Raw genomic sequence first — 21525 nt, 5'->3', positions numbered from 1 at the left:
ATATCGTCCACGACTATATTGACGTTATAGTAGTGGTGTGGACGCTGCCATCCATTTGAGTTAGAACCATTTTCAAAACAACTTATTTATAGTTATCGTCGTCGTTATCGTTAAAAGGTTTGCCCTAGGTCATATGCTCTAACACTGTGCTGCCCATATTGATGCCCTTGTGGTCATGTAGCATTAATTCATTTCATATTAATATTAAATTATTATTATTTCACAAAATCCAGAGTGTTAATTTAACTGTGAAAGTGTAAAAATGGACCATTACGGGTGTTTCAGAGTTAACTTGGCACTCTGGATTTTGCTCTGTATATGCCTTGCTGATGCTGGTGACATGCTGTGACATATCATGTGTGTGCACAAGTAGCAGAGTAGACCTGCCTGAGGCCCAAAAGCTTAATATCTCCCTTAGTCAGAGAGAGATTCTCCTTTGAGTGAGTGGTAGATGTATGGTTTCCAGTGTGGGAGCCCCGGGTTGGAACACATTTCCACCAAATCTATACTTCCAGAACCAAGATGCCATGAAACGCGGGGCTCTTCAGCAATGTCAATTGATTACTTTTTAATGCCTTTTTAATATCAGGAAAGTGAACCATAAAGCTGAACATACTGTAGGACCTATCAAGTTGTGTGATGAGGTTCTGCTAGAAAAATAGTGCACTGGGAAAATCTAATTTATGGGACCTCTGAAACCTTGAGACTATTAATCTCTATTTATGTCTTGGGCCATGAATTGAAAATAATTCAATTTGAGATATTTCATGACCTTTGAAGGACCCATGGAAAGGCAGGAGAAAGCCACACTGGGACATTTTTAGTAATGTCTTTCGGGGTTGCGTGGGATAGCCTGGCTATGATTAAAAATAGTCCGAATTGTGAGTGTATGTGTTCAGCGTCGAGTCAAGGTTTAGGCGAGGTTATATTATGTCCTACCTTAAATCGTCTGGCCAGGAACTTATTCTTCATTTCCAGGAAGTTGCCCTTGTTGGCCTGCGACTTGAAAGGCTCGTTCACGATGGCAAACTGGGGGTCATTCTGGATGTCCTGCCACCGAGCGTACCCATGACTGTCAGAGCCAGGTCAAGGATCAGAGAAAAGCATGGGACTTTGGTCGCAAAAGACTGAAATAAATCACTAGTCCTAATGGTAATCATTAATGCACTGAAGCTACAAGGGTTAGGGTGGGGCGGGGGTGCTACTAGAATTAAAATCAGAGTAGTGATGTTTAACTTGCTTCTGACAAAATGGGCTCTCAAGTCATACAGTATATGAAGATTATAAACATCTGCAATCAAATGAATTCTGTCTGCGTTCTGATGCTAGATTAGTCTTGACAACTTTTAGAAAAAGTTGTCAACAAGTTTTAGAAGAATACATTAGTGAATGTGGAAAATATTTAAGATGTCACTCATTGTAGCTGGAATGGGGAGCCCATCTGTCTATGGCAGGGTCGTGTGCATTTGAGGGTTTCAGCTGCAGATGTTAGTGTGCTTGGAGATGCTGGGGTGGTGAGGGTCTGTTTGGTGGAGTTGGGACATGGGCAGTTGGGTCCTTACTTAAGGTCTTTAGAAGAATAAATGATTACAAAAATGCATCTGTGCATATTTTGCATCAAGCTATTCATATAATCGAATCCTCATTCATACAGGTTGATGCTTTTATTTGCGGCGAAAATCAATCTTGTTTCAGAAAAGAATTACGTTGCTTTATTGCCGCGTAATATGCATGTCCTGTGTGGATGTACTAGTGACACAAACAACACTTTTAAAGTGTTTTAACTATTTAAAAATATTTCTTGGGGTGAATGAATTGCAGGGGGGGCAGTGTGTGTAAGGACCTTTAGGGGAAAAAATGGTTGAGCGTGCCTTGTTTTCTTTCTTTTTTTGCATTATCTTTGATGTTTGTGGTCCTTTTGGCTGTTTTGTTACAAGACTGGTCTATATGATTTGAATACTATTCGTCAGAACTTTGTTGTCTTGATGTCCCGTGAGTGTAAAAGAAAACTTTTATAAAATATAAGTAATAAAAAAAAACATTGGTCTTGACAGCACTGTATCCACTTTTGAGAAAGTCTACAAGGAAGGAAAATGCATCTCAAGAGTTTGAACACTTGAAAGCATTATGCCCTGGCCTGTGCTGCACAGTGCTCAGTGTAATAGTCTGGGACGTTTCATCTTACATGAACCCTAACTATAGCCATTAACCAGATGGAAAACTGATCTTTTATCAGAGATAAGAGATTAAGCGGCTTGCACCTGATCCAGCACACTTTCAAACAAAGCCACAGATAAAAGAAAGAACCAAATGATCTCTATAGTGCTGATGGATACATTCTCACCATTTTTAGAGCCTTTCATAAACAGGACAAAACAGGCAACAACAGTGAACACGACAGGCTTAACATAGATGATTAGATTTGGCTCACCAATTTTCTAAAAATAGATGGTGTGAATGAGAATCTACAAGTTGGGACACGTTTGTATCCCACTTGCTTATTTTCCCCACTTAGCCCCACCTCTCCATGCTGAACAGAGGGTATATTTGTCTCACAGCTCTCTATTATCTATCTCTATTAACTATCCTGCCACATGGCGCTTACAGTAGATACAGTTTACTATTTAGTAAGCCATGGCTGACTTGTTGACTTATTACATTGGGACCCTGCCGCCGATAGAAAAATAAACACCGTGGGGTCATCGCCTGTGCAACCGCTGTCAAGGATACAGCACGATTCCAGCCAGCAGCCAGAAGTCGTGTCGACGGTGCCAAATCTCGTTCATCTTCCCCGAGGAGATGGCGGCCCGCTCCTCGTTCTGCCAGAGAGTGTGTAGCTCTGTGGAATCAAGCAAATTCAAGGCAAAGGAAACAAAGGTTTAAAAATATATATATATCAGTCAAACAGTGTTACAAATAAACCAATTATCCATATCCCGACTCCTAAATTGATCTTATTCTATTCTATGGCTGACGCAGGTCTATTATGCAGGAACCTCAAACCTCAATATATTTCTCCCAACTGAGAATGATTGTTTTGCAATGTGGTGTGTGAGTGCCAAAGAGACGGAGGAAGCCAGTTACGGAGAGCAAGGAACGCTGGAGAACTTTGAGGGATGAGGTGAGAGGATGGGTCAGGTCCAGTGAGAACATGCACTCACAAAAGTGTACGGAGAGTGAAACAGAAAGCATGTTTTATACCCTCATTTGGTCAATGCTGATAAACACATGCTAGAGTTAGGAAAACAGTTTGTATGTTGACATTTGGGAATGAAACAGAGGTGCCTCTGCACAAGCAGTGGGCAGCAAAATAGAATTTCTAAACATTTCGTGAGCTTTGCCAGAATATGTCTGAGAATTATTTAACCACTTTAACCCTATATACTTCATTGACCGGGGTCTATACTTGGACCCCTCCTTTTTTCTATCTATTCTACACCATATCTCTTAGCCATCTGCAAGCTCACAACATGACTGTTTACTACTATAACATGCCAAGATTAGGGAAGCGAGGGTTGAAGTGATTAAAAATGTGTGATTGAGGCAATATTCAACCACGAGGAAGCAGCGAAGCCCATACTGCAGGTAGGTATGTGGAAGACATATTCACCAGTGAAGCCCCCATCTGCGATGTTGAACATGAAGCGTGGACGCTCCAAGGGAGGCTTCCCGTTGCCCTTGGTTACCTCCTCCTTGGTTGCTTTGATCTCTTTCGTCACCTCTTTTTCACCTTTGACCTCCTCTGTGGTGACAAAAAAAGATGCAAAAAACTGTATATACAAACTGATAACGACAGGAAATAGAGAGCATCATTTGTTTATTGCCGCGTCACAGGTGGCAGTAAGAGAAACGTCTAGGATTTGAAGACCTACCCTTCTTCACGTCAGTCACCTCTGATCTCTCCTTGGTTTCGGACGCGTCTGTTGAGGCGACGGGCTCCGCGCACTTGTCTTTCTCCTTCTCTTCTCCCTCCTTCTCTCCCTCTGCAAGGAGAGACACATCTGTCAATCACTCTGAACAATACAAAAGAGCTCCCGGCCTCGATTATGACGTTTGCATTACTCTGCCTTAACCTGGTTTCTCAATGTGTGATTCTTTTTCAACTTGGGTCAAAGTGGTCACTTAGGTCAAAGTAGCATTCATCAATACTTTTTAGTTACACACAATCTGAGAAATCAGATTTCACCAATCAGATTAGTAAAACAATGAGTGTATTGAAACATCCATTGTTTAATGATATGTGCTATGAATGACATTCACATTTTTTAGAGGTTTGGTCAGGGGCGTTAGCCTGGTAAACCCTCCCTCCGGAAATCTCATTTCCATTTCATTTCTGTAAGGAGTCTGGTCTGAAACGCCTTTCTGCAATAATCGCTGTGGGCTGGAGTTGGGCGGGAGTAATACCGTTGACTGACAACCCCTTCAACCAATGATCGTTTTTCCCCTTCAGCCAATGAGCAGTTCATATTGACGAGCTCCAGACTATGTGACGCAACGGGACTTTTGGGACGGCCATGCCGAAAATAGGTTGCCTTATTGGGATACATGCGTGTCACTCCCCGCCCCTGCCGGTTCTCTAAATTTATATTTTTAAATAGGCTCTGTCATGATTAATTGACCACATATATGAAGTTAAACAACTAAATTCTATCCAAACGATATCTTATAAGTAAATTCCGTGCCTCAAAAAAGAAGTTTGAAAGCGTTATAAAACTGAAAGTAAGAAGTGAAGGCACTCGCACAAACAACAATGGCTGCCGTTCGTCTTTTGTCGGCGGCTCTCAGGCTGCACTCGGGTTCATTCGGGCTCACTCGAACTCGCCACCTGATTGGCCAACTGTCGCTGTCAATCACAGAACAATGAGCGACGACGCTGATAGGCTCGTCGGCTCGGCGAGCAGAGCGGTTATGGAGAAAGGCGTTTCAGACCAGACTCCTTACAGAAATGAAATGGAAATGAGATTTCCGGAGGGAGGGTTTACCAGGCTACAGGGGCGTAGCTGACCAATCAAATGGTTATAGCTTGCAACTGGTTCATTTTAGACATGGGTTTGGTGTGGTATAGTTAATACATTGTAGTTACAGTTAGGTAGGCTACTGTTAGTTTATTCAAGTCTAGACATGGGTTAGGTGTGGTTAGGGTCTTTGTTGTTACCAGCTTTTTCATCTTTGACCGGGGAAGATTGTTTGGTCGTTTGGTTCGTCTCCTCCTTGCTCTCCTCTGGTACTTTTTTCTCCTCCGCTGTTGATGGTAACGGTGACACCGGTGGCGGTGGGTCCATCCTCTCTTTTTTCTCTTCTTCCTTCAAGTCGCTTTCTGCCTTGTTTTCAGGCTTTTGTCCGGGCGAAGCGTCTGTCTCCTGTGTCGTAGAAGGCAGCTGGGGGGAAAATATATACAAGCATCTCCATCATTGACCCATCAGGCAAAAGATGGAAGTCAAAGCACTGCTGAATACAAACATTTATTTCCTACTTTTTCGGGGTCTCCTCCGCTCTGGTTACTCTCCAACTCTTTCCCATCATCCTTCTCTTTCTCTCTGGCTTTGTCCTTCTCTTTGTCTTTCTCTCTCTCCGACGTGGCCTCCGATTCCTCCTTCTCCTCCTCTTTCTCCCCCTCTTTCCCATTCTTTTCTAGCTTCTCTGAGGGAGCAGGTGTAGCTGCCAGAGAGCGCGTGCACACACACACACACACACACACACGAGCACACGCACGAGCACACGCACACGCACACACACACACACACACACACACACACACACACACACACACACACACACACACAATCAATACTGGGGGTCATATCCAACAGGCTTTTAGATCCTGACCACGCTAGTGGTCTTTTCATGCAGTGCCCCCTGCTGGACCTTGTGTGTAGGCCTACATGTATTTCTATGTCTGTAATATGTCTGTGTGCGTACCTGGCGTGGAGGTGCAGGGTGTATTGTTGGAGCTGGCGTCGGGAGTGGGAGTGGAGGTCTTGATGGTTGGGGAAGAGGCTCTGGAAGACGGCCTGTCTACAACACTGACCTCAGGCTTGAGCTCCGGAAGACTCCAACGCCCGTTGATGTGCTCAAACTCCTGGATCTGCACACACACACACACACACACACACACACACACACACACACACACACACACACACACACACACACATACACACACACACACACACACACACACACACACACACACACACACACACACACACACACACACACACACACACACACACACACACACTACGTTCACTTTCCTAATCCTACCCTCTTACCTCTTCTTCTATTTACTTTAGTCACCCCCATGTCCCTGTTTTACACTGTTGGCAGTTCAGCATGTATTTAAAACTGAGAGTGGATGAGGGCGTCTGCAGGTTTCAGCAGGCTTAATGGAGGACTGTGTTATGACTTTCTAATTCCTTTCTAATTCCAATTTGAAAACAAAACAGAGAAAAAACAACAACATACGAATGGGGCAGAGAATCTGAATATGTATAGGTCTGTATGACTAGGTTGATTTCTCCTTATGCACTGACAGGATAAAGGGCCAGGATAAAGGGAGCGTTTAGTTCATGTCATGAATTCGCATTAATTCAAACTGTTGTTTGTGTCATGAGTGTACATCCACACAGAAAGCCAAAATGACACGGCGATAAAGCAATGTAATTCTTCACTGCGAATACAAGCGTCAACCTGTATGTCGGATCATTTACTCATCACGCTCCCAGTGTGTAAGGAGAAATAACACAAGGTTTTTAAGGCGTCTCAAAACTCAATTAAAGCCTCGTATTTAGATTTAAAATTTCACACTTTTCTGAGATATTTTAAAGGGCAGACACCCACGGAGGGTACAAGAACAGAGAGTGACACGGCCTACTTTCTCTGTCTCCCCTACGCCCTGACCTTTTTCTTCACCAGGGACATGACCCCGATGCGGGTGAGGACAGGCTGCCGACACAAGCCCTCCCTCGGGACGCCGTCCGCAAACGTTTCGGCGCCGTCGGCCACCGGTTCACATAGGTGACGCATGAACAGTGACACGTACGCTCTGGAGGGAGGAGGATGGGGGGAAGAGGGGATGGAGGAGTGGAAGACAGGGTGGGAGGAGAGAGATAAAGGGATGTTCTTTGTTAATTCAGTACATAAGGAATAACGTACGGTTCAGCAGATACAGTATTGTGATACAATTACATGGCTACTTATTAACAGAATCAATCATTCAACATGGAATCTTAATTTAAAAAATATTTTATAAGCTTACCAGCTTCCGCTCCCATAGCAATGTAAACAGACACAGTCTGTTATCAGAACAATGATATGTTATCAGGCAATAACAGGCCCTGGATTGCCTTTATTGACCAATCACATTCAAGTGAGGCAGCCTGAGCGTAAAATAATAAGTAATTTGATGACCGCCGATAACTGGCGCATTCTATCCGGTAGGAGACTCTTTGAGACTCTTTGAGTCTCCTACCGGACTCAAAGAGTCTACTACTGGGCAGCCACCTGGTCATAAGTGTCCTTGGCATTATTTTATGCTCAGACTGCCTCACTTGAATTTGAACTACTCCTTTAAGCACTTCGTCAAGTGGACAAACTGTCTTGATACTGCTGCTATTCTTTGATTCTCTGATTATTCCGTTTTTTTGTTATTTCCTTGTTGTTGCATATTATATGTTTACTATTATTGCTATAATTTCTGCTATGGTGTCTGAGGAAACCATAACAAATTCATTTACGCAACCATAAAGAAACCTTGAACCTTGAAGTATTGGACAAAGCTGTGTAATAAAATGACAGCAGTTTTGTGTCTCACTTGAATTCCTTCTCTGTCTTTCCCCGCAGGTCTCTGACCAGCCACTGGCAGGAGAAGGCATCCTGGGCAGGCATCCCCCAGCGCATCACTGCATTCAGGAAGGCCTTGCGCTGTCGCGTATTGAAGCCCAACACCTATACACAATGTGGACATTCTATTGTGAAATTCCCCCACAAAAAAACGGTTCTCTATGAAAAGAATATGGTCAAAATGCATTCCCAATATTACATAGGTTACATTACTCAAAAGTAAAATTACACAAAATATTCCCAGACATCTTCCCCCAATGTGATAAGTGTAAATCAGCAGATGCAACTCTACTGCACAGTTATGCCCTGTGTCCCAACCTACAGAATTTCTGGATAGAGATATTCAGACTATTTTCCAATATACTAGAGGTAGAGATAGATCCAGACCCAGTGTTAGTCATCCTGGGGGTATCAGAAGGGATGAAGAAACTACAACTATCTCAACAGCGCCTTCTTTCATACAGCCTTATTGCTGCAAAAAAATTGATACTCTTATTTTGGAAGAAGAAAGAGACCCCCACAATCAAACTCTGGCTCAACGAGATGACAGACTCCCTACATTTAGAAAGAATCAGATTTATACTCAAAGATAAACTGAAAGATTTTGAAAAGATTTGGAAGCCTTTAGTCTCCTTTCTTAAAGGTTGAAAGGCTAATCCTTGTGGATGACCCGTGTCGCACGTAATCTGGGGCAGCACTTCTGGGGAGGGGGAAGGGAGGCGGGAGGGTCCCTTTGTTTTTTGCTTAAGTTTGAGTTTTTTTTTTCATGTTACCTGTCTGTTTCGTGTTTATGTCTGTTTGTTTTTGTTTAAAAAAAAGGAAGCTATCCATGTATGAACAGAAATGTATAACCATAACCTGTGCTTCACAATAAAAAAAGATTTGAAACAAAATGCATTCCCATAATATGCCACTATCCTGGGAAGACCTTGCATGAATCTGAGCAAACCTTTCTGAAGTGAAAATAAAATGTTACATTTGACATCCTTATGCCTAAAATACATAAAATAAAGATTCATACAAAAATAGAGCATCATTCCCTCATGGCCATCACATCACAATAATCAGAAATATTGGTGAAACTACCACAAAGTAAAATGTGTAGTTTAATTTAACAAATTTGAGTTATAGTTAGGGAATTATAGTGACCCGGTGGATCTTGCTGTGCATGATCCAAACTCTTATTTAAAATTGGGACCATCTCATAATGCACCGTCACAATTGAATGATTTCAAAAACACATGGGCTTCAATTAAAAATAGAGGTAGCTGTGTAGAGTATTGTCCAGACCTCGAGGTTGCCTCCCACTCTGGCCAGTAGGGGGGGCAGTGGTTTGTCCTTCTCATTCCTCATCTGGCGGCGTGACTGTCTTCGACCTGCAGGGACAGACAGGTGAACGCAAGCCAAGGAGGACAAAGACCGTTTGATATACAGAGCAGCAACAGCTGTTAGTGGAATGAAATGGTTAACCACATTAAGCCTGGCAAATGAGTAGTTCTCGAACTTGTTCGTAATTCAAAATTATTCAACATTTTTCAAACACTTTCAACATTTTTCAAACACTTTCAACATTTTTCAAAAATGTTCAAAAATAGCAGATGTACAAGCTCGCAGCGCGGCACAAAGTGACGCACTATGAGCTTGTATATCTGCTATTTTTGAATAGCCAAAGTTAAAATCTAAAATGGCTTTCTAAAATGCTTTCTAAAATGCTTTCCCGGTCATAAGTTTTTTTTCTAAAAATGTTTTAAAAGGTTTCATAATTGCTTTGCGGCTCAACTAATGATATAGCAGTCTGTCTTGTCTTCATCTACATAAACAAACATAGTTAATTTATGGACAAGCTATTTTTTCTACATACATTTACAGGCTTTTGTGTTTTTTGTTTCTTAAATTTTTTTGCAGAGCTGGAAATGATCTACTTTTCCAGACCTGCTTTGGAGACCTGCCCACAATCTTGAACGAGTTATGATAGGAAACTCAAATCTACTGTGTGCAGACATGGGTCGTTATACTGTAAACTGAAATCCTTTTCGAATGCCTGGAGCGCTTTTGCCGTTCGACTGCCTGGAGCACAAGATGTATTCTGAGGACAACCTGATCCGTTCCATTGTACCAGGCAAGATCAACAACACAGCCAAGAATAGCAAATGAATCCGTTCCAAACAGTAATTCATCCCAGGCTTACGTGAACTTTACTACAGTGCACATCTTTCTTGGTTCTGTTAAGCGTGCCTGTGGGGGTGGGGTGGGGGTGATGACTTTGTATCGCTCCTTACCTTCTGGTCTCTCGTCAAAGTCCTCATCCTCTTCCTCGGAGCCCACCGAATACTCGGACTGGTTATCTGAAATATCAGCATGCCACTCTGAAACAGCACATGACGAGGTGGTCCGTCAATAGGCTAGGCCCATTCACTTCCACTGCTTAAGCAATATGAGTAACGATTAACGGTACTCACTACCTTGTGGGTGCTTCGCAATGCCATGCACAATGCAGAAAATAATATATTTTTTGTAATATTGAGTGTGAAATGAACACATTTAAAAGGCTGGGTTCAAATGAGAAGCCCAGCCCTTACCTTGGTCTTCCTGCGCGGCGTCATTGTAGTTGACAGGCTTGCGGTTTCTTTTGCCCTTGCCCAGTTTGCTAGTCAGGTCCTCTTGCTGCTGCTCATAATGATGTCTCAACAGCTTCTCCCAGTAGTCCGGGTCCACGCACTCCTCTTGCTTGATGATCTCTCGTTCGATCTCCTCGATCTGGAAAAACAGATAATGACAGCGTGATGATACAATGCATATGTGTCACTTACGGTCCGATTCTATACAATGCCCAGCCAGGTACCACTGTCTACTGTATGTGTGCGCACTGCACACTTGTGTGTTGATCAGCGCAATAAACAGAAAAAATAAATAAATTACATTATAGCTTTAAATTCCTCATCAGACAGGACAGTGAAGATAACATAGAGGTGGGATAATGTGCAACAAACCATTTGATTCAAATCCTTATAGGTCCATTTGAGTCAATTTGTACAACCTCAAAGTTAAATGAACATTGATGATTTTAAGTGTATTAAAGCCACCAGGGCACCCTCTATAAAGCTCTATAAAGCACTGGTTATCAACATTGGATCTGAGGGTCCTTGAGGGCCAGGGGTCCCCAGCTAAATGATTGATAGTTAGGAACCAAATGTACCCTTGTGGGTCTGTAACAAATGTGTAGATTGGGTAAAATGATATCATATGGGGGTCCCTGGCCGAATGCATACCAAAATGTGGGTACTTCAAATTAAAATGGTTGAGAATCAATTGTTATTTAAGGTGCCTCTGACCTTATCCTCCTCGCGGACCATGTACTGAGCCACTTTGAAGGAGCTGAGGTACTCGTTCATGTTTTGGACGTCTGTGTCGTCCGTGGTGTCTCGGTTGCGGTCCAGCAGCCTCTCGATGGCAGAGCTGTCATAGTGAATCACGCTGCCCTCCTCGTCGCCTTTGTCACTCGCGGGGCACTTCATACCTAGGGCTGTCACGATCATGATATTTTACTTGACGATTAATTGTCACACAAATAATTAGTAATACTAGTTTTTGAAAATTATGTAACTTATGAAATTATGTACAAATTGTTTAAAAATGTTATAAATAGCTGATCTACAAGCTCACAACGCATTGCATGGCGACACGTTGTGAGATTGCTGCATCTCAATGGGCTATCCCTTCAATAAATCTCAAATCTCAAATCAGATTGTAGATCAGCTGTTTCCACAATTTCTTGAAAATGTATTAACATTTTTCAACATGCAAACAATTATGAGGATTATGCAAAATAATTGCGATTATCTCAAATAATTGAGATCAGGCTATTATGTAATAATTGTGACAGGCCTAATGACCACAAGGTCATTTCAGCAGCTTTCCTTATTCTGACTACAATAAAAAAAAAATACCGTTTCCAGAATGATGCTTCAGTGACTAAACTAATCTATGATCATATGTATCCACCCTGAACACATTTTCCCAAATGGTTATTCAAAGACCTCAGGAACAAAGAGGAGCAAGAACAGTGTCAGGCAATGATAGATGTTGGACCTAGACATAAGACAATACTGTGAATGTAACGGACTTATCAGCAAGGACTGTCCTTAGACTTAAATCTAGTAAAAACTGACTCACAGGGATCCATTTTTACATTTTCACAGTTGAATTACCACTGTGGATTTTGTTGTAAAAAAAAAGAAAAAAAAGAAAAAAGCCTTGTTCGAACAAACATTTGCTAGCAAGACACAAATTGTGTCTGGCTGTCACAGACGTTAGAATACAAAGCCAGCTCAACAGAAACAAAAAAGAATTTCAAAAAATTCCAGACATATAGCCAAATAACTTGTTCCTATTTCTTGTTCTTTCTTTCATTCTTAGTTTTTGATTGTTTTGTTTTGTAAATTACTACTATTATCATTACTATTATCATTATTGTTATTAAAAAGTGTAAAAGTGTGTGATTGGTCACCCTCTACGTCGTCCTTGAAGAGCTCCTCCGTGCCGAACTTGAGGATGTCGTCCAGCTCCTGCTTGGACATGGAGCCGGCCTTAGAGCCCAGCCCTGGCCGCACCACCAGGTGGGTCAGCATCATCTTCCTCTTGGCCACCTGGGTGATGCGTTCTTCCACGCTGGCGCGCGTCACAAAGCGGTAGATCATCACCTTGTTGGCCTGCCCGATTCGGTGAGCGCGACTGAATGCCTGGTAGGTGGGCAGAGGCAGAAAGTAAACTTACATTTGACAGTTTGGGTTAGATTCCTGCACAGGTCATTATTTTGGTTCCTCAGCATGCCCGAGTCAGTCACATCAACTCTGAAAACCATGCCAGTCATCAGGACAAATTCTGTGCCACAATCCACCCCAACTTTTTTTCCCCACTTTTATTAATTCCTTTGTATAATAATATTAGGCTAATGATTAGCTCGATTAGCATCGCATTAGCATCGCATTAGTTCCATAGACAAAGTATGAACAAGAAAAAGTAAGGACAATGTTACGCACCATCTTTCTATATCCTGTGCACTCGGAAATTAATGCTATTGGTTGGAACCAGAGCGGGGGTGGGGATTGAATGCTATTGGTTGTGTAGCTTGTCAATCAAATCATCACAACCCTGCTGAAAAAACCAGCCTAGACCAGCCTAAGCTGGACCAGCTGGTTTTAGCTGGTCTTGGTGGTTGACCAGCCTAAGGTGTGTTTTCGCCAGTTTAAGCTGTGTTTTCACCAGCTTCAGGTGTGTTTTCGCCACCTTTTAGCTGGTCTTGGTGGTTGACCAGCTTAAGATGGTAGGTTTTGCTGGTTTAAGCTGGTAGCTGGTTTAAGCTGGTAGCTGGTTTAAGCTGGTAGCTGGTCTAAGCTGGTAGCTGGTATTTATGATGATTTTGCTGGTCAAGGCTGGTTTAAGCTGGGAGCTGGTATTCATGATGGTTTTAGCTGGTTTAGCTGGTAGGCAGCTGGTTTAAGCTGGTTTAAGCTGCTATCTGTTTTTTATTTTATTCAGGTGTATTCTGGTATGCAGTGAACAACTTTGCTGGAGAGGATGCATGATCACGGTGAATTTCAGCCAGGTTCCCACAGCACGTGGTATATTAAAAAAACAGTAGCCTAAAATAGCCTATATAAAAGTGAGCAAAATCCACAAAGGAATAAATAATCATGTATCAATTTCATACATAACAATAATTTATTAAACACTTATTAAAAAACTAAAAAACAACATTCAAATAACAAATATGTAAATAAACAAATACATTCATAGGAACACACACACACACACACACACACACACACACACACACACACACACACACACACACACACACACACACACACACACACAAATTCAAATGACTGGAAAATAGTGAGAAAATATGAAAAATCGGACAGATCTGTCTTGATCACATGACTATGGAGATACTGTATACCGATTTGTGTGATGTTTGGAAAACATCTGCAAAAGTTGTAGTCAAAAATGTTTTCGCAAAAATCGGCTTGCTGGTGGCGCTATTACGCACACCCCCATATCACCCCCCATACACAGACACACAATTTCTTGTCCTTTCTATTGATGTCCTGGATTTTTTTCTGAAATGTATCATATCCCCATGGCCTTCTTCCTCTTTGTGAGATCTTCCCCATTAATGTTCTGTCCCTCCAGCCACCAATGGAAACAGTCTGAAAGAAAACAAACAAGAACCCCCACCAATAAAACAAATATAATTAGCTTAGACATGCATGGGGTGAGTTGTATGAATTGTGATGTTTTGAGAATAACTTAAAGTAACTTAAACTTCACCCATTTTCAACCTTATCTTCATATAACTGGTCCTCGCTAATGTTCATTATACAATGGCACCATTTCTGTCTACTCGTTCTGCCACTCATTGGTGGAATGTGGACAGTTCAGAAACCTGCCTACCAGTGACATCACCAATGGAAATTCCAAGCTAATAGAAAGTAGAAGCCATTGTTCTTGCATTAATAATTAACAAATAAAAAAGTTAAAAATGTTGATCAAAATGACCAAACCTGCCTACCGATGATGTCAAAGGTAGGCAGGTTTCTAAACTGTCCACGACCCATCAATGAAACACAGAGTGAGTAGACATAGATGGTGCCATCTTAAAATGTGTATTAGTGAGGACCAATTATATGAAGATGAGTTGAAAATGGGGTGAAGTGTTTTTTTAACCCCCTTTTTCAGTTATGGAAAAATGCATTTGAATGGAAAAGGTGGGTGGGCAGTGGGCAGGCAATAAGCCAGATGGCTACAATGGACAACAACAATTGGGGAAAAAAAGCTACCCCTGCCACACATGCATGTAGGGCTGCCACTACCAATTATTCTACACGATTATTCTATTGATTATTTTTTTGATCTACAAGCTCACAACGCGTCCAACAAGTTCCAAGCTTGTAGATCTGCAATTCTTTCAGCCCTAAAATGGATTATTTTATTACAATAGAGTATTTTCCTTTATGATTGATTAATAAGCTTAATAAGGCTTGCATAGTAAACTAATAACACTTGCATAATAAACTAATAATAGGCTTCTGTGCATGACTGTAGTTCTCTTTTCTCGAAGGTGACATTCCCATTTCCCGCTCAGTTTTTCATAGCTTCAGTTGATTGGCTTGGCAGGTTTCTGGTTGAAATTGATGCCACTGAGACAACCAAATGAAGGTATGAACAGTAACGCTAACAGGAATTCCACCTTCTGGAAAACTTAAAGAGAACTACAGTCATGCACAGAGCCAAAACAGCCCCCCCCACCGCTCAGTAAACATACCTCTGAGTCCTGGGGTCAGGGGGGTTTGGCCTCGCACTTGCTAGTGGGGCATTCTTTGTCTGTAAGGCTCATGGTCTTCAGGGTTCTTGTCCCCCAAATGGCAACAGCAAGCTCCTTCATGAACAGGGAGTCCTTGGTGTTTGCTGCCACCATCTTCCAGATCTCCTTTTGGAGCCACACACCAGAGCCAATATGGACCTGAAACAAGAAAACAAGACATGTTTTAGAAATTAAAACACATTTTACCATGACATTTCCCAGACTTTCATTTTGGACAAAAGCAGGCACACTTCAAACAGTTTACTGTAAAGAAATTACATTTTCATGTCAAGGACCCCCAAATGTGGACCCCATTTGGAAAAGAGTTGGTGCCATGGACCTCCAATAAAGAAGATGTTAATTGTTGGATTAGATTTAGTACAGAATTCTACAACTGTCTATACTGTAGGTGGGGAGAGTTAAAGTAATTATTATACAGTACAATGTCATTGGATTACATACTAGCTGGTAAAACAGTAGTGAAATAACCCTTTGCGCCTGGCATCCCTATTTTGTGCATGCCATACATCCACACGGCGTAGTGTCATCAGTGGGCCGTACCTACGGAGGCAGAGTCGCGCTCGGGGGAAAACACAAATTTCCCCCAGCTGGTATAGACAGAGGGATGTGGGGTTTTCAAACTCACATGCTGTAAAAGTATACCAATTTAAAAAGCAGGCGTCATGGCTTGCCAGATCACAGGCACAGAACCTTGTTGCCACTCGACAAGGAACGTTACATTAGCAAATTAAACAAGAGTCCGATTGGAATGTTGTCCTGACTGGACAGAGGATCCAACACAACACAATGGCCCGAGGTTATCTGATTTAATCGCCTGGTAAGAGACACTATTACATTTTCTATAGATATGATCAATTAAACTTATCATAATATCAAAAAGCAAAAGCCATTCATTCATCAATGAAGTTTATAGAACACGTTTTAGTGAATTCCTAGTACAGGAGACATCGACGCCATTACAGTTTGGAACGCAACATGCAGCGATTTACACACAAAACAAGCCAAACCCTAACCTATCCTCGTTTAAAAACCTACAGAAAACACAATTGTTAATCTGGCAATGAACACGGAGCTAAAGCAGTGTGTAAATCCTGCATGATATTAAATGACGCATGTCACCAAATGATAATGGTGTCGGTACGTGCCGTTCACAAAACAGTCTCTAAACTGTACTTCAAATTTACTATAAACATTATTGATGACTTAATGGTTGTTGGGTTTTGATATTATGGTAAGTTTAATTGATCATATCTTGTAATAGTGTCTCTACCAGGCGATTCAACACTGTGCATATGTAAACATGTTTGGCAACACGGAGGGAGACGGGTGGTAACCAGAAAACTCGCCCCAAAACACGCTCGCCCCCATTTTCACCGACCAGCGGTTCTTGTATTCTTGTATCTGTATTACGGTTTGAAATAAGTTCAGGGTTAGACATAGTTTTACTGAGGTTCCGTATAGGAATAAGGTTATGTTTAACAGTTTAGGCATAGATTTACTGAGGTTACGTTTAGGAATACCAGGTGAATACCGGCGGGTTTGCCCCGGGGCGACTGTGTTTTGGGGCGAGTGTTTTAGTATTCAGACGGAGATGTAAAGAGGGAAACATCTCCGGTCTCAGTGGTGCTTGTGCTGAAACTTGACTAATGCAATAACATATAAGGATAATCTGATCAGTGATAAACCACATGAACCCCAGTTTATGTATTCTGGGGGGAACATAAACCAAACATTGCCAATCTAGCTCACAGTTACAACGCGTCGCGTTCCGACACGCTGTGAGCTCATAGTTTGTCAATGTTTGGTCTTTTTAGTCACATATATCTTAAAAATAAGTCAACTTTGCCGAGGGCGAGTGGACGATTGTGTTCCAGCTGTCCTTCTGATGGATTTTTTCTTGGCTGACAATGTTTCTATAGTCCATAAAATAGCTCTGAAAGTGATCCAAACGATCGTGTATGATGTAACTCTATGAGGCAGATCGTTGTGTTTTCCCCCGAGCCAAAATCGAATGGGCGTTCCTGGGCATTCCCGTCTAGCTCTGTGTGTATCTAGGCAAAACTGTTCAAAAATAGTTCAGAAATAGCAAAACATAGCTGATCTACAAGCTCACGATGCATCATGACCCGTTGCCTATTTTTGAAATAGTGCTTTTGTGCTTAACTGTTTCTTATTTAGCTGGGGACACTGTGGAACCCCCTGGGGACCCCACTTTTATGAACCACTGTCCTACACAGTATGTTTCTTCAATACCTTGTCACCGTTGGTGTCAAACATCCCAGGTGTCAATGCCAAATCGTCTGACTCGGGGGAAGAGGAAATGGAGGAAGTTGCAACTGAAAATGTAGAAAATCACATTTAAGCTCCTTTTGGCAGTATCACAGTACTTATATTGTACACATTGTCACCATTTTCCGTAGAACAGTATGACTGTCTAAACACACCTATGCTGTCACTGGTTTGCTTATCTGCAGCAGGAATGTCAGGCTTTGCTGCAGAGCTATATTGAGGCCCTTCCTCCAGTTTCTGTTTTGCAATCTCTAATTTGTTGCATCTTAAAGCATGAACAGGGTACGGAAAAATAAAAAAATAAAAACTGAATTGATGTATGCGTTAGTAGGATAACAGTTTAATAATGAACCTAGCATCTGTCCACTCCATATAACATGCTTTCTATATAATGTTTTTTTTTAACATTTGTGGTCAAGATCTAAGTAAAAAAGAACATGAGAACAATTAACCAACATATAGATATATACAAAAAGAGAAGAGCAAACTCATGCAACTGTTTCGTTAAAATTAGTCATTGCTTACTTAGTTTTAAGATGCTGTAGGTCCAGCTCCAACTCTTTGGCCTTCGCCTGGGTACGACTGTACTTGACATTTCGTCGTGGATAGCTTGGGGTACAACAGCATCTCCACCATATTCAGACGAGTCAGAGTCTAAAGCTAGTGCAAGATATATTTTGGATAAAACAAGATATTTTTTGTTATAAAGTTAAAGTGGAATAAAATGTAATTTTATGCAATCTGTATCGTATAGTATATTAATACAATAACTTATACAATCTGTATGTTAGAGTATGTTAATACAAATAATACTATATAACTTATACAATTGGGGTGGTTGTATTTCGTCTCCCTGCTCTTCTATTGAGACATTTAGTGTCAAAGGTCATGTCTCACCTAGACACAGGATCTGACATGAATTTTGATCTGATGGTCAAGATTCAATGTATCACCTGAGCAAGCAGGCAGGCTCTATTAGCTCAATGGTAAAAGCTCAGGAAACCGGGTTCAAATCCGGGGGAGAAGAGGAAAGTTACATAGTGCAGCTTTAACCCATTAAGACCTGAGGCCGATTCTAAAAATGTTCTCTAAATCCTAAAAGTTTTAATAAAAATAAAAAGATTTGAGGTACAAATGTTCGCTTTAAAAAATATATATTCAAAGATTTTCAAAAATAGCAATCTACAAGCTCATAGCGTGCCACCGAGTGCCGCGCTATGAGCTTGTGGATCTGCTGTTTTTGAATGGCCAAAGAAATAAAACAAAATGACACAGATGCGTTCCCAGTCTTAATAAGCAGGGGTCTCTCGATCTCTTTAATAAGTAGACAATTCAGTTTCAGATGGGTTGCCAATTTCAGGAGAGAGTACCTATTCATTAGCTTCAATGTTAGTGTTCCTGTTCCAATGTTATATGCCCACTTCTTTGTGTCATCACTTCCAATTGCACTTATTTATCCTGTATCCAGAGTTCTGATTGGTTAAATTTGGTATTCCTGGAAATGCATTTTCGGCTTACTAAAGAGGTGGAGAGTCTGGGTCTGGGAGACCCCTGTTACTGATTGCTTTAATATTACACAAAACAATATCACTTTACCTTCAAACTGTTTTCTTTTCTTTGTGGGAGGGGGGGGGGGGGGGGCATAACACATAATGGTTCTCTCTTCTTGGGTTCCTTTTTCTGTTTTAGTAGGGCTGCCTGCAAACCATTCGTCTTGGCCACTGCAGCCAAAGAAATGTGTAATAATAACACACACACACACACACACACACACACACACACACACACACACACACACACACACACACACACACACACACACACACACACACAGACAGACAGACAGACAGACAGACAGACAGACAGACACGCGAATCATTAATGTTCAGTTCAGAGTTCACAGGATATTAAAACACTCTGTAGCTTCATCACTGAAAGCCGCACACACACACACACACACACACACACACACACACACACACACACACACACACACACACACACACACACACACACACGTCAGATTCTGAATTTAGTTTTGAGCAGCACACAGCCAAGCAGTACAGATAGTGGCCTATATTAAACATTATATTGTATGTTCCCACTGTCATTTCTTGTAATTATTGTCATAATCCCTTTATCAAGACACATTAAATAACTAAACAATGTTGGGTCATGACTTGTGATTGGCTTCGAACACAGCAGCCTACGCACTTATAAATACAGTCAGTAATAGTAGGCTAAAAAGCCTACATAAATAGTATTTCTGTGTGTCAACACTCACCTAAAATGTCCGCCGCTTCTTCTTCTTTCTTTTATCTTCTCTGAAGCCGGTTTATAATTATTTTTGATGAATCCAAAGCAACGTAATTTATCTAACTTTCTATTGAAGTGACTCGAGACAGCATTCATTCTCCCCGCGCGTCGCGAGCGGTCGCGAGCATAGAGTTCAAGGGTCGCGAGCCAGCTGTGGCATTGTTGCCAGATTTTTTGAGAAAAATAAGCAGCCAGGTCTGTGAAAACAATTAAGCCCAAAAGAAGCGACATTTGCACTTTAAACCTATACACAGGTTTATAGAGCTTTATCTACAAGCTCACAGTGCGTCGCATTTGCAACACATTGTGAGCTTGTAGATCTGCTATTTTCAAAAAGAATAAGTGAAATATTTCACTAATATTTACAAGCAACAGAAAAACAAGCCCAAAGTCGCTTATAATAAGCAGATATGGCAACACTGCTCAGGCCCCATAAAGGGAGAAGCGTCTGGCTGCAGACCTGTTCTGACCCTATTGCATAAAGGGCCCACTTCTCTGTAAAAACAGATCACAAAGCTCACAACGCGTCGAATTGCGACAAGATGTAGATCTGTAGATCTGTTTTGGTAACCATAGCAAAAAAAAGTGTTATTCAGAATCAAACTAGCATATTATTTGCCAATTGCGAAATTAAGTAAATAAGTTTGGATGAATGTCATGATAATAATAATACATTATTATTATTACCATTATTATTATTATTATTATTATTATTATTATTAAATCTATTATTTATGTCACATCACAAGAAAAGCATAAGAAATGTAAAGTGAAATAAAAAAAAATACAATACAATAAAATACAATACATTACAATACCATACAATACAATACAATAATATATACTGGGGGGGGGGGGGGGGGGGGGCAATTGTAACAGAAGAAAAATGGCAGGTATGATGTCTCCCCGGGATCCAAACTAGTTAAAATAGCAGATCTGCAAGCTCACAACGCTTGTAGATCTGCTATTTTTTTATTAATTGATGGATTTTTTATATTTTGTATATTATATATAATATTATATTATATTATATTATATTATATATTTTAGATTTTTATATAATCATATTTGAGCTGGGGACCCCCCACCCTGATAAGCACTTGGAATGTAGGAGTTGATGCATTTACGTTTAGTTTGACTCTATTGTTAAAATAGCAGATCTTCAAGCTCACAACGCCTCGCAAGGAAGGTGTTGTGAGCTTGTAGATCTGATATTTAAAAACAAAAATTATAGTATAGTTTGTTGATTACTTTTGATGCAGTAATGGTGGGGTTTTTTTAGGTACTAAAAAGGTCTTAAAGGTCCTTAAATTGTCACTTCACTGTCATCTGGGGACCACCCCCAAATCACGTGGGGACCCCCCTGGGAGTCCCGATCCACATGTTGAGAACCACTGATCTAACCAAACTTGACCAGCTGCTAAGCTGGTCTTTGCTGGTCTTTGCTGGTCTGTCCAGATTCCAGCCATCTGACCAGCTAAGTCTAGCTGGTAAGCTGGTCTTTGCTGGTCAGTCCACCCATTTGACCAGCAAAGACCAGCTACCAGCTTGGCTTTGCTGGTCAGTCCAGCCAGCCAGCTGGCTGACCAGCAAAGACCAGCAGAATCCAGCTTAGTGACCAGCTAACCAACTACACTGGCAAACCAGCCTGACCAGCCTGACCAGCTTGTCCAGCCTGGTATGCCATCTAA

The 21525-nt window shown here is 41.3% G+C and overlaps 2 protein-coding genes and 1 long non-coding RNA gene across 12 annotated transcripts in view; 1 reads left to right on the top strand and 2 right to left on the bottom strand.

Annotated features, from left to right (window-relative positions):
• LOC311035476 overlaps positions 1-8542 on the top strand; it is a 10273-nt gene extending 1731 nt beyond the window's left edge. The window contains exons 2-3 of one of the 2 annotated variants that reach the window (XR_014599720.1): positions 6916-7017; positions 7843-8542. This is a non-coding gene — a long non-coding RNA (uncharacterized lncRNA). Of the gene's footprint in view, positions 1-6915; positions 7039-7842 lie in introns of both variants that reach the window. The other variant, XR_014599721.1, reaches the window with a different exon arrangement.
• The window catches only part of chd3 (chromodomain helicase DNA binding protein 3), a 57795-nt gene that overhangs the window by 13980 nt on the left and 22290 nt on the right, over positions 1-21525 (bottom strand). For 4 of the 6 annotated variants that reach the window (XM_084043705.1, XM_084043706.1, XM_084043702.1 and 1 more), the window contains exons 22-35: positions 12350-12581; positions 11175-11365; positions 10422-10599; positions 10122-10208; positions 9133-9218; positions 7814-7947; positions 6901-7045; positions 5920-6085; positions 5474-5658; positions 5156-5378; positions 3873-3983; positions 3611-3742; positions 2731-2839; positions 940-1072 (exon numbers count right to left, since the gene is read on the bottom strand). In XM_084043705.1, the coding sequence (XP_083899831.1) occupies positions 940-1072; positions 2731-2839; positions 3611-3742; positions 3873-3983; positions 5156-5378; positions 5474-5658; positions 5920-6085; positions 6901-7045; positions 7814-7947; positions 9133-9218; positions 10122-10208; positions 10422-10599; positions 11175-11365; positions 12350-12581 (2112 nt within the window). The remainder of the gene's footprint in view (positions 1-939; positions 1073-2730; positions 2840-3610; positions 3743-3872; positions 3984-5155; positions 5379-5473; positions 5659-5919; positions 6086-6900; positions 7046-7813; positions 7948-9132; positions 9219-10121; positions 10209-10421; positions 10600-11174; positions 11366-12349; positions 12582-21525) is intronic. The other 2 variants (XM_084043704.1, XM_084043707.1) reach the window with 1 other exon arrangement.
• On the bottom strand, positions 13591-19944 carry LOC311035253 (uncharacterized protein). 4 transcript variants are annotated; one of them, XM_084043351.1, is made up of 6 exons: positions 19799-19944; positions 19115-19231; positions 18044-18178; positions 17483-17565; positions 15170-15367; positions 13591-14054 (listed from the first exon to the last, which is right to left on the bottom strand). In XM_084043351.1, exons 2-5 carry the CDS (start codon positions 19167-19169, stop codon positions 15185-15187), a joined length of 456 nt encoding a protein of 151 aa, XP_083899477.1. In that variant the 5' UTR covers positions 19170-19231; positions 19799-19944; the 3' UTR covers positions 13591-14054; positions 15170-15184. The 4 variants fall into 4 exon arrangements, with proteins under 4 accessions (XP_083899477.1, XP_083899476.1, XP_083899475.1 ...); XM_084043350.1 differs by having other exon boundaries at positions 13592-14054; positions 18044-18172; positions 19115-19239; positions 19803-19944; XM_084043349.1 differs by having other exon boundaries at positions 13593-14054; positions 19115-19239; positions 19803-19944.

Source organism: Gymnoscopelus microlampas (assembly GCF_963454915.1).
Source record: "Gymnoscopelus microlampas genome assembly, chromosome: 19".
Lineage (NCBI taxonomy): Eukaryota > Metazoa > Chordata > Actinopteri > Myctophiformes > Myctophidae > Gymnoscopelus > Gymnoscopelus microlampas.
The sequence above is the reverse complement of the archived record's forward strand: the minus strand, read 5'-3'. Positions and strand labels throughout refer to the sequence as shown.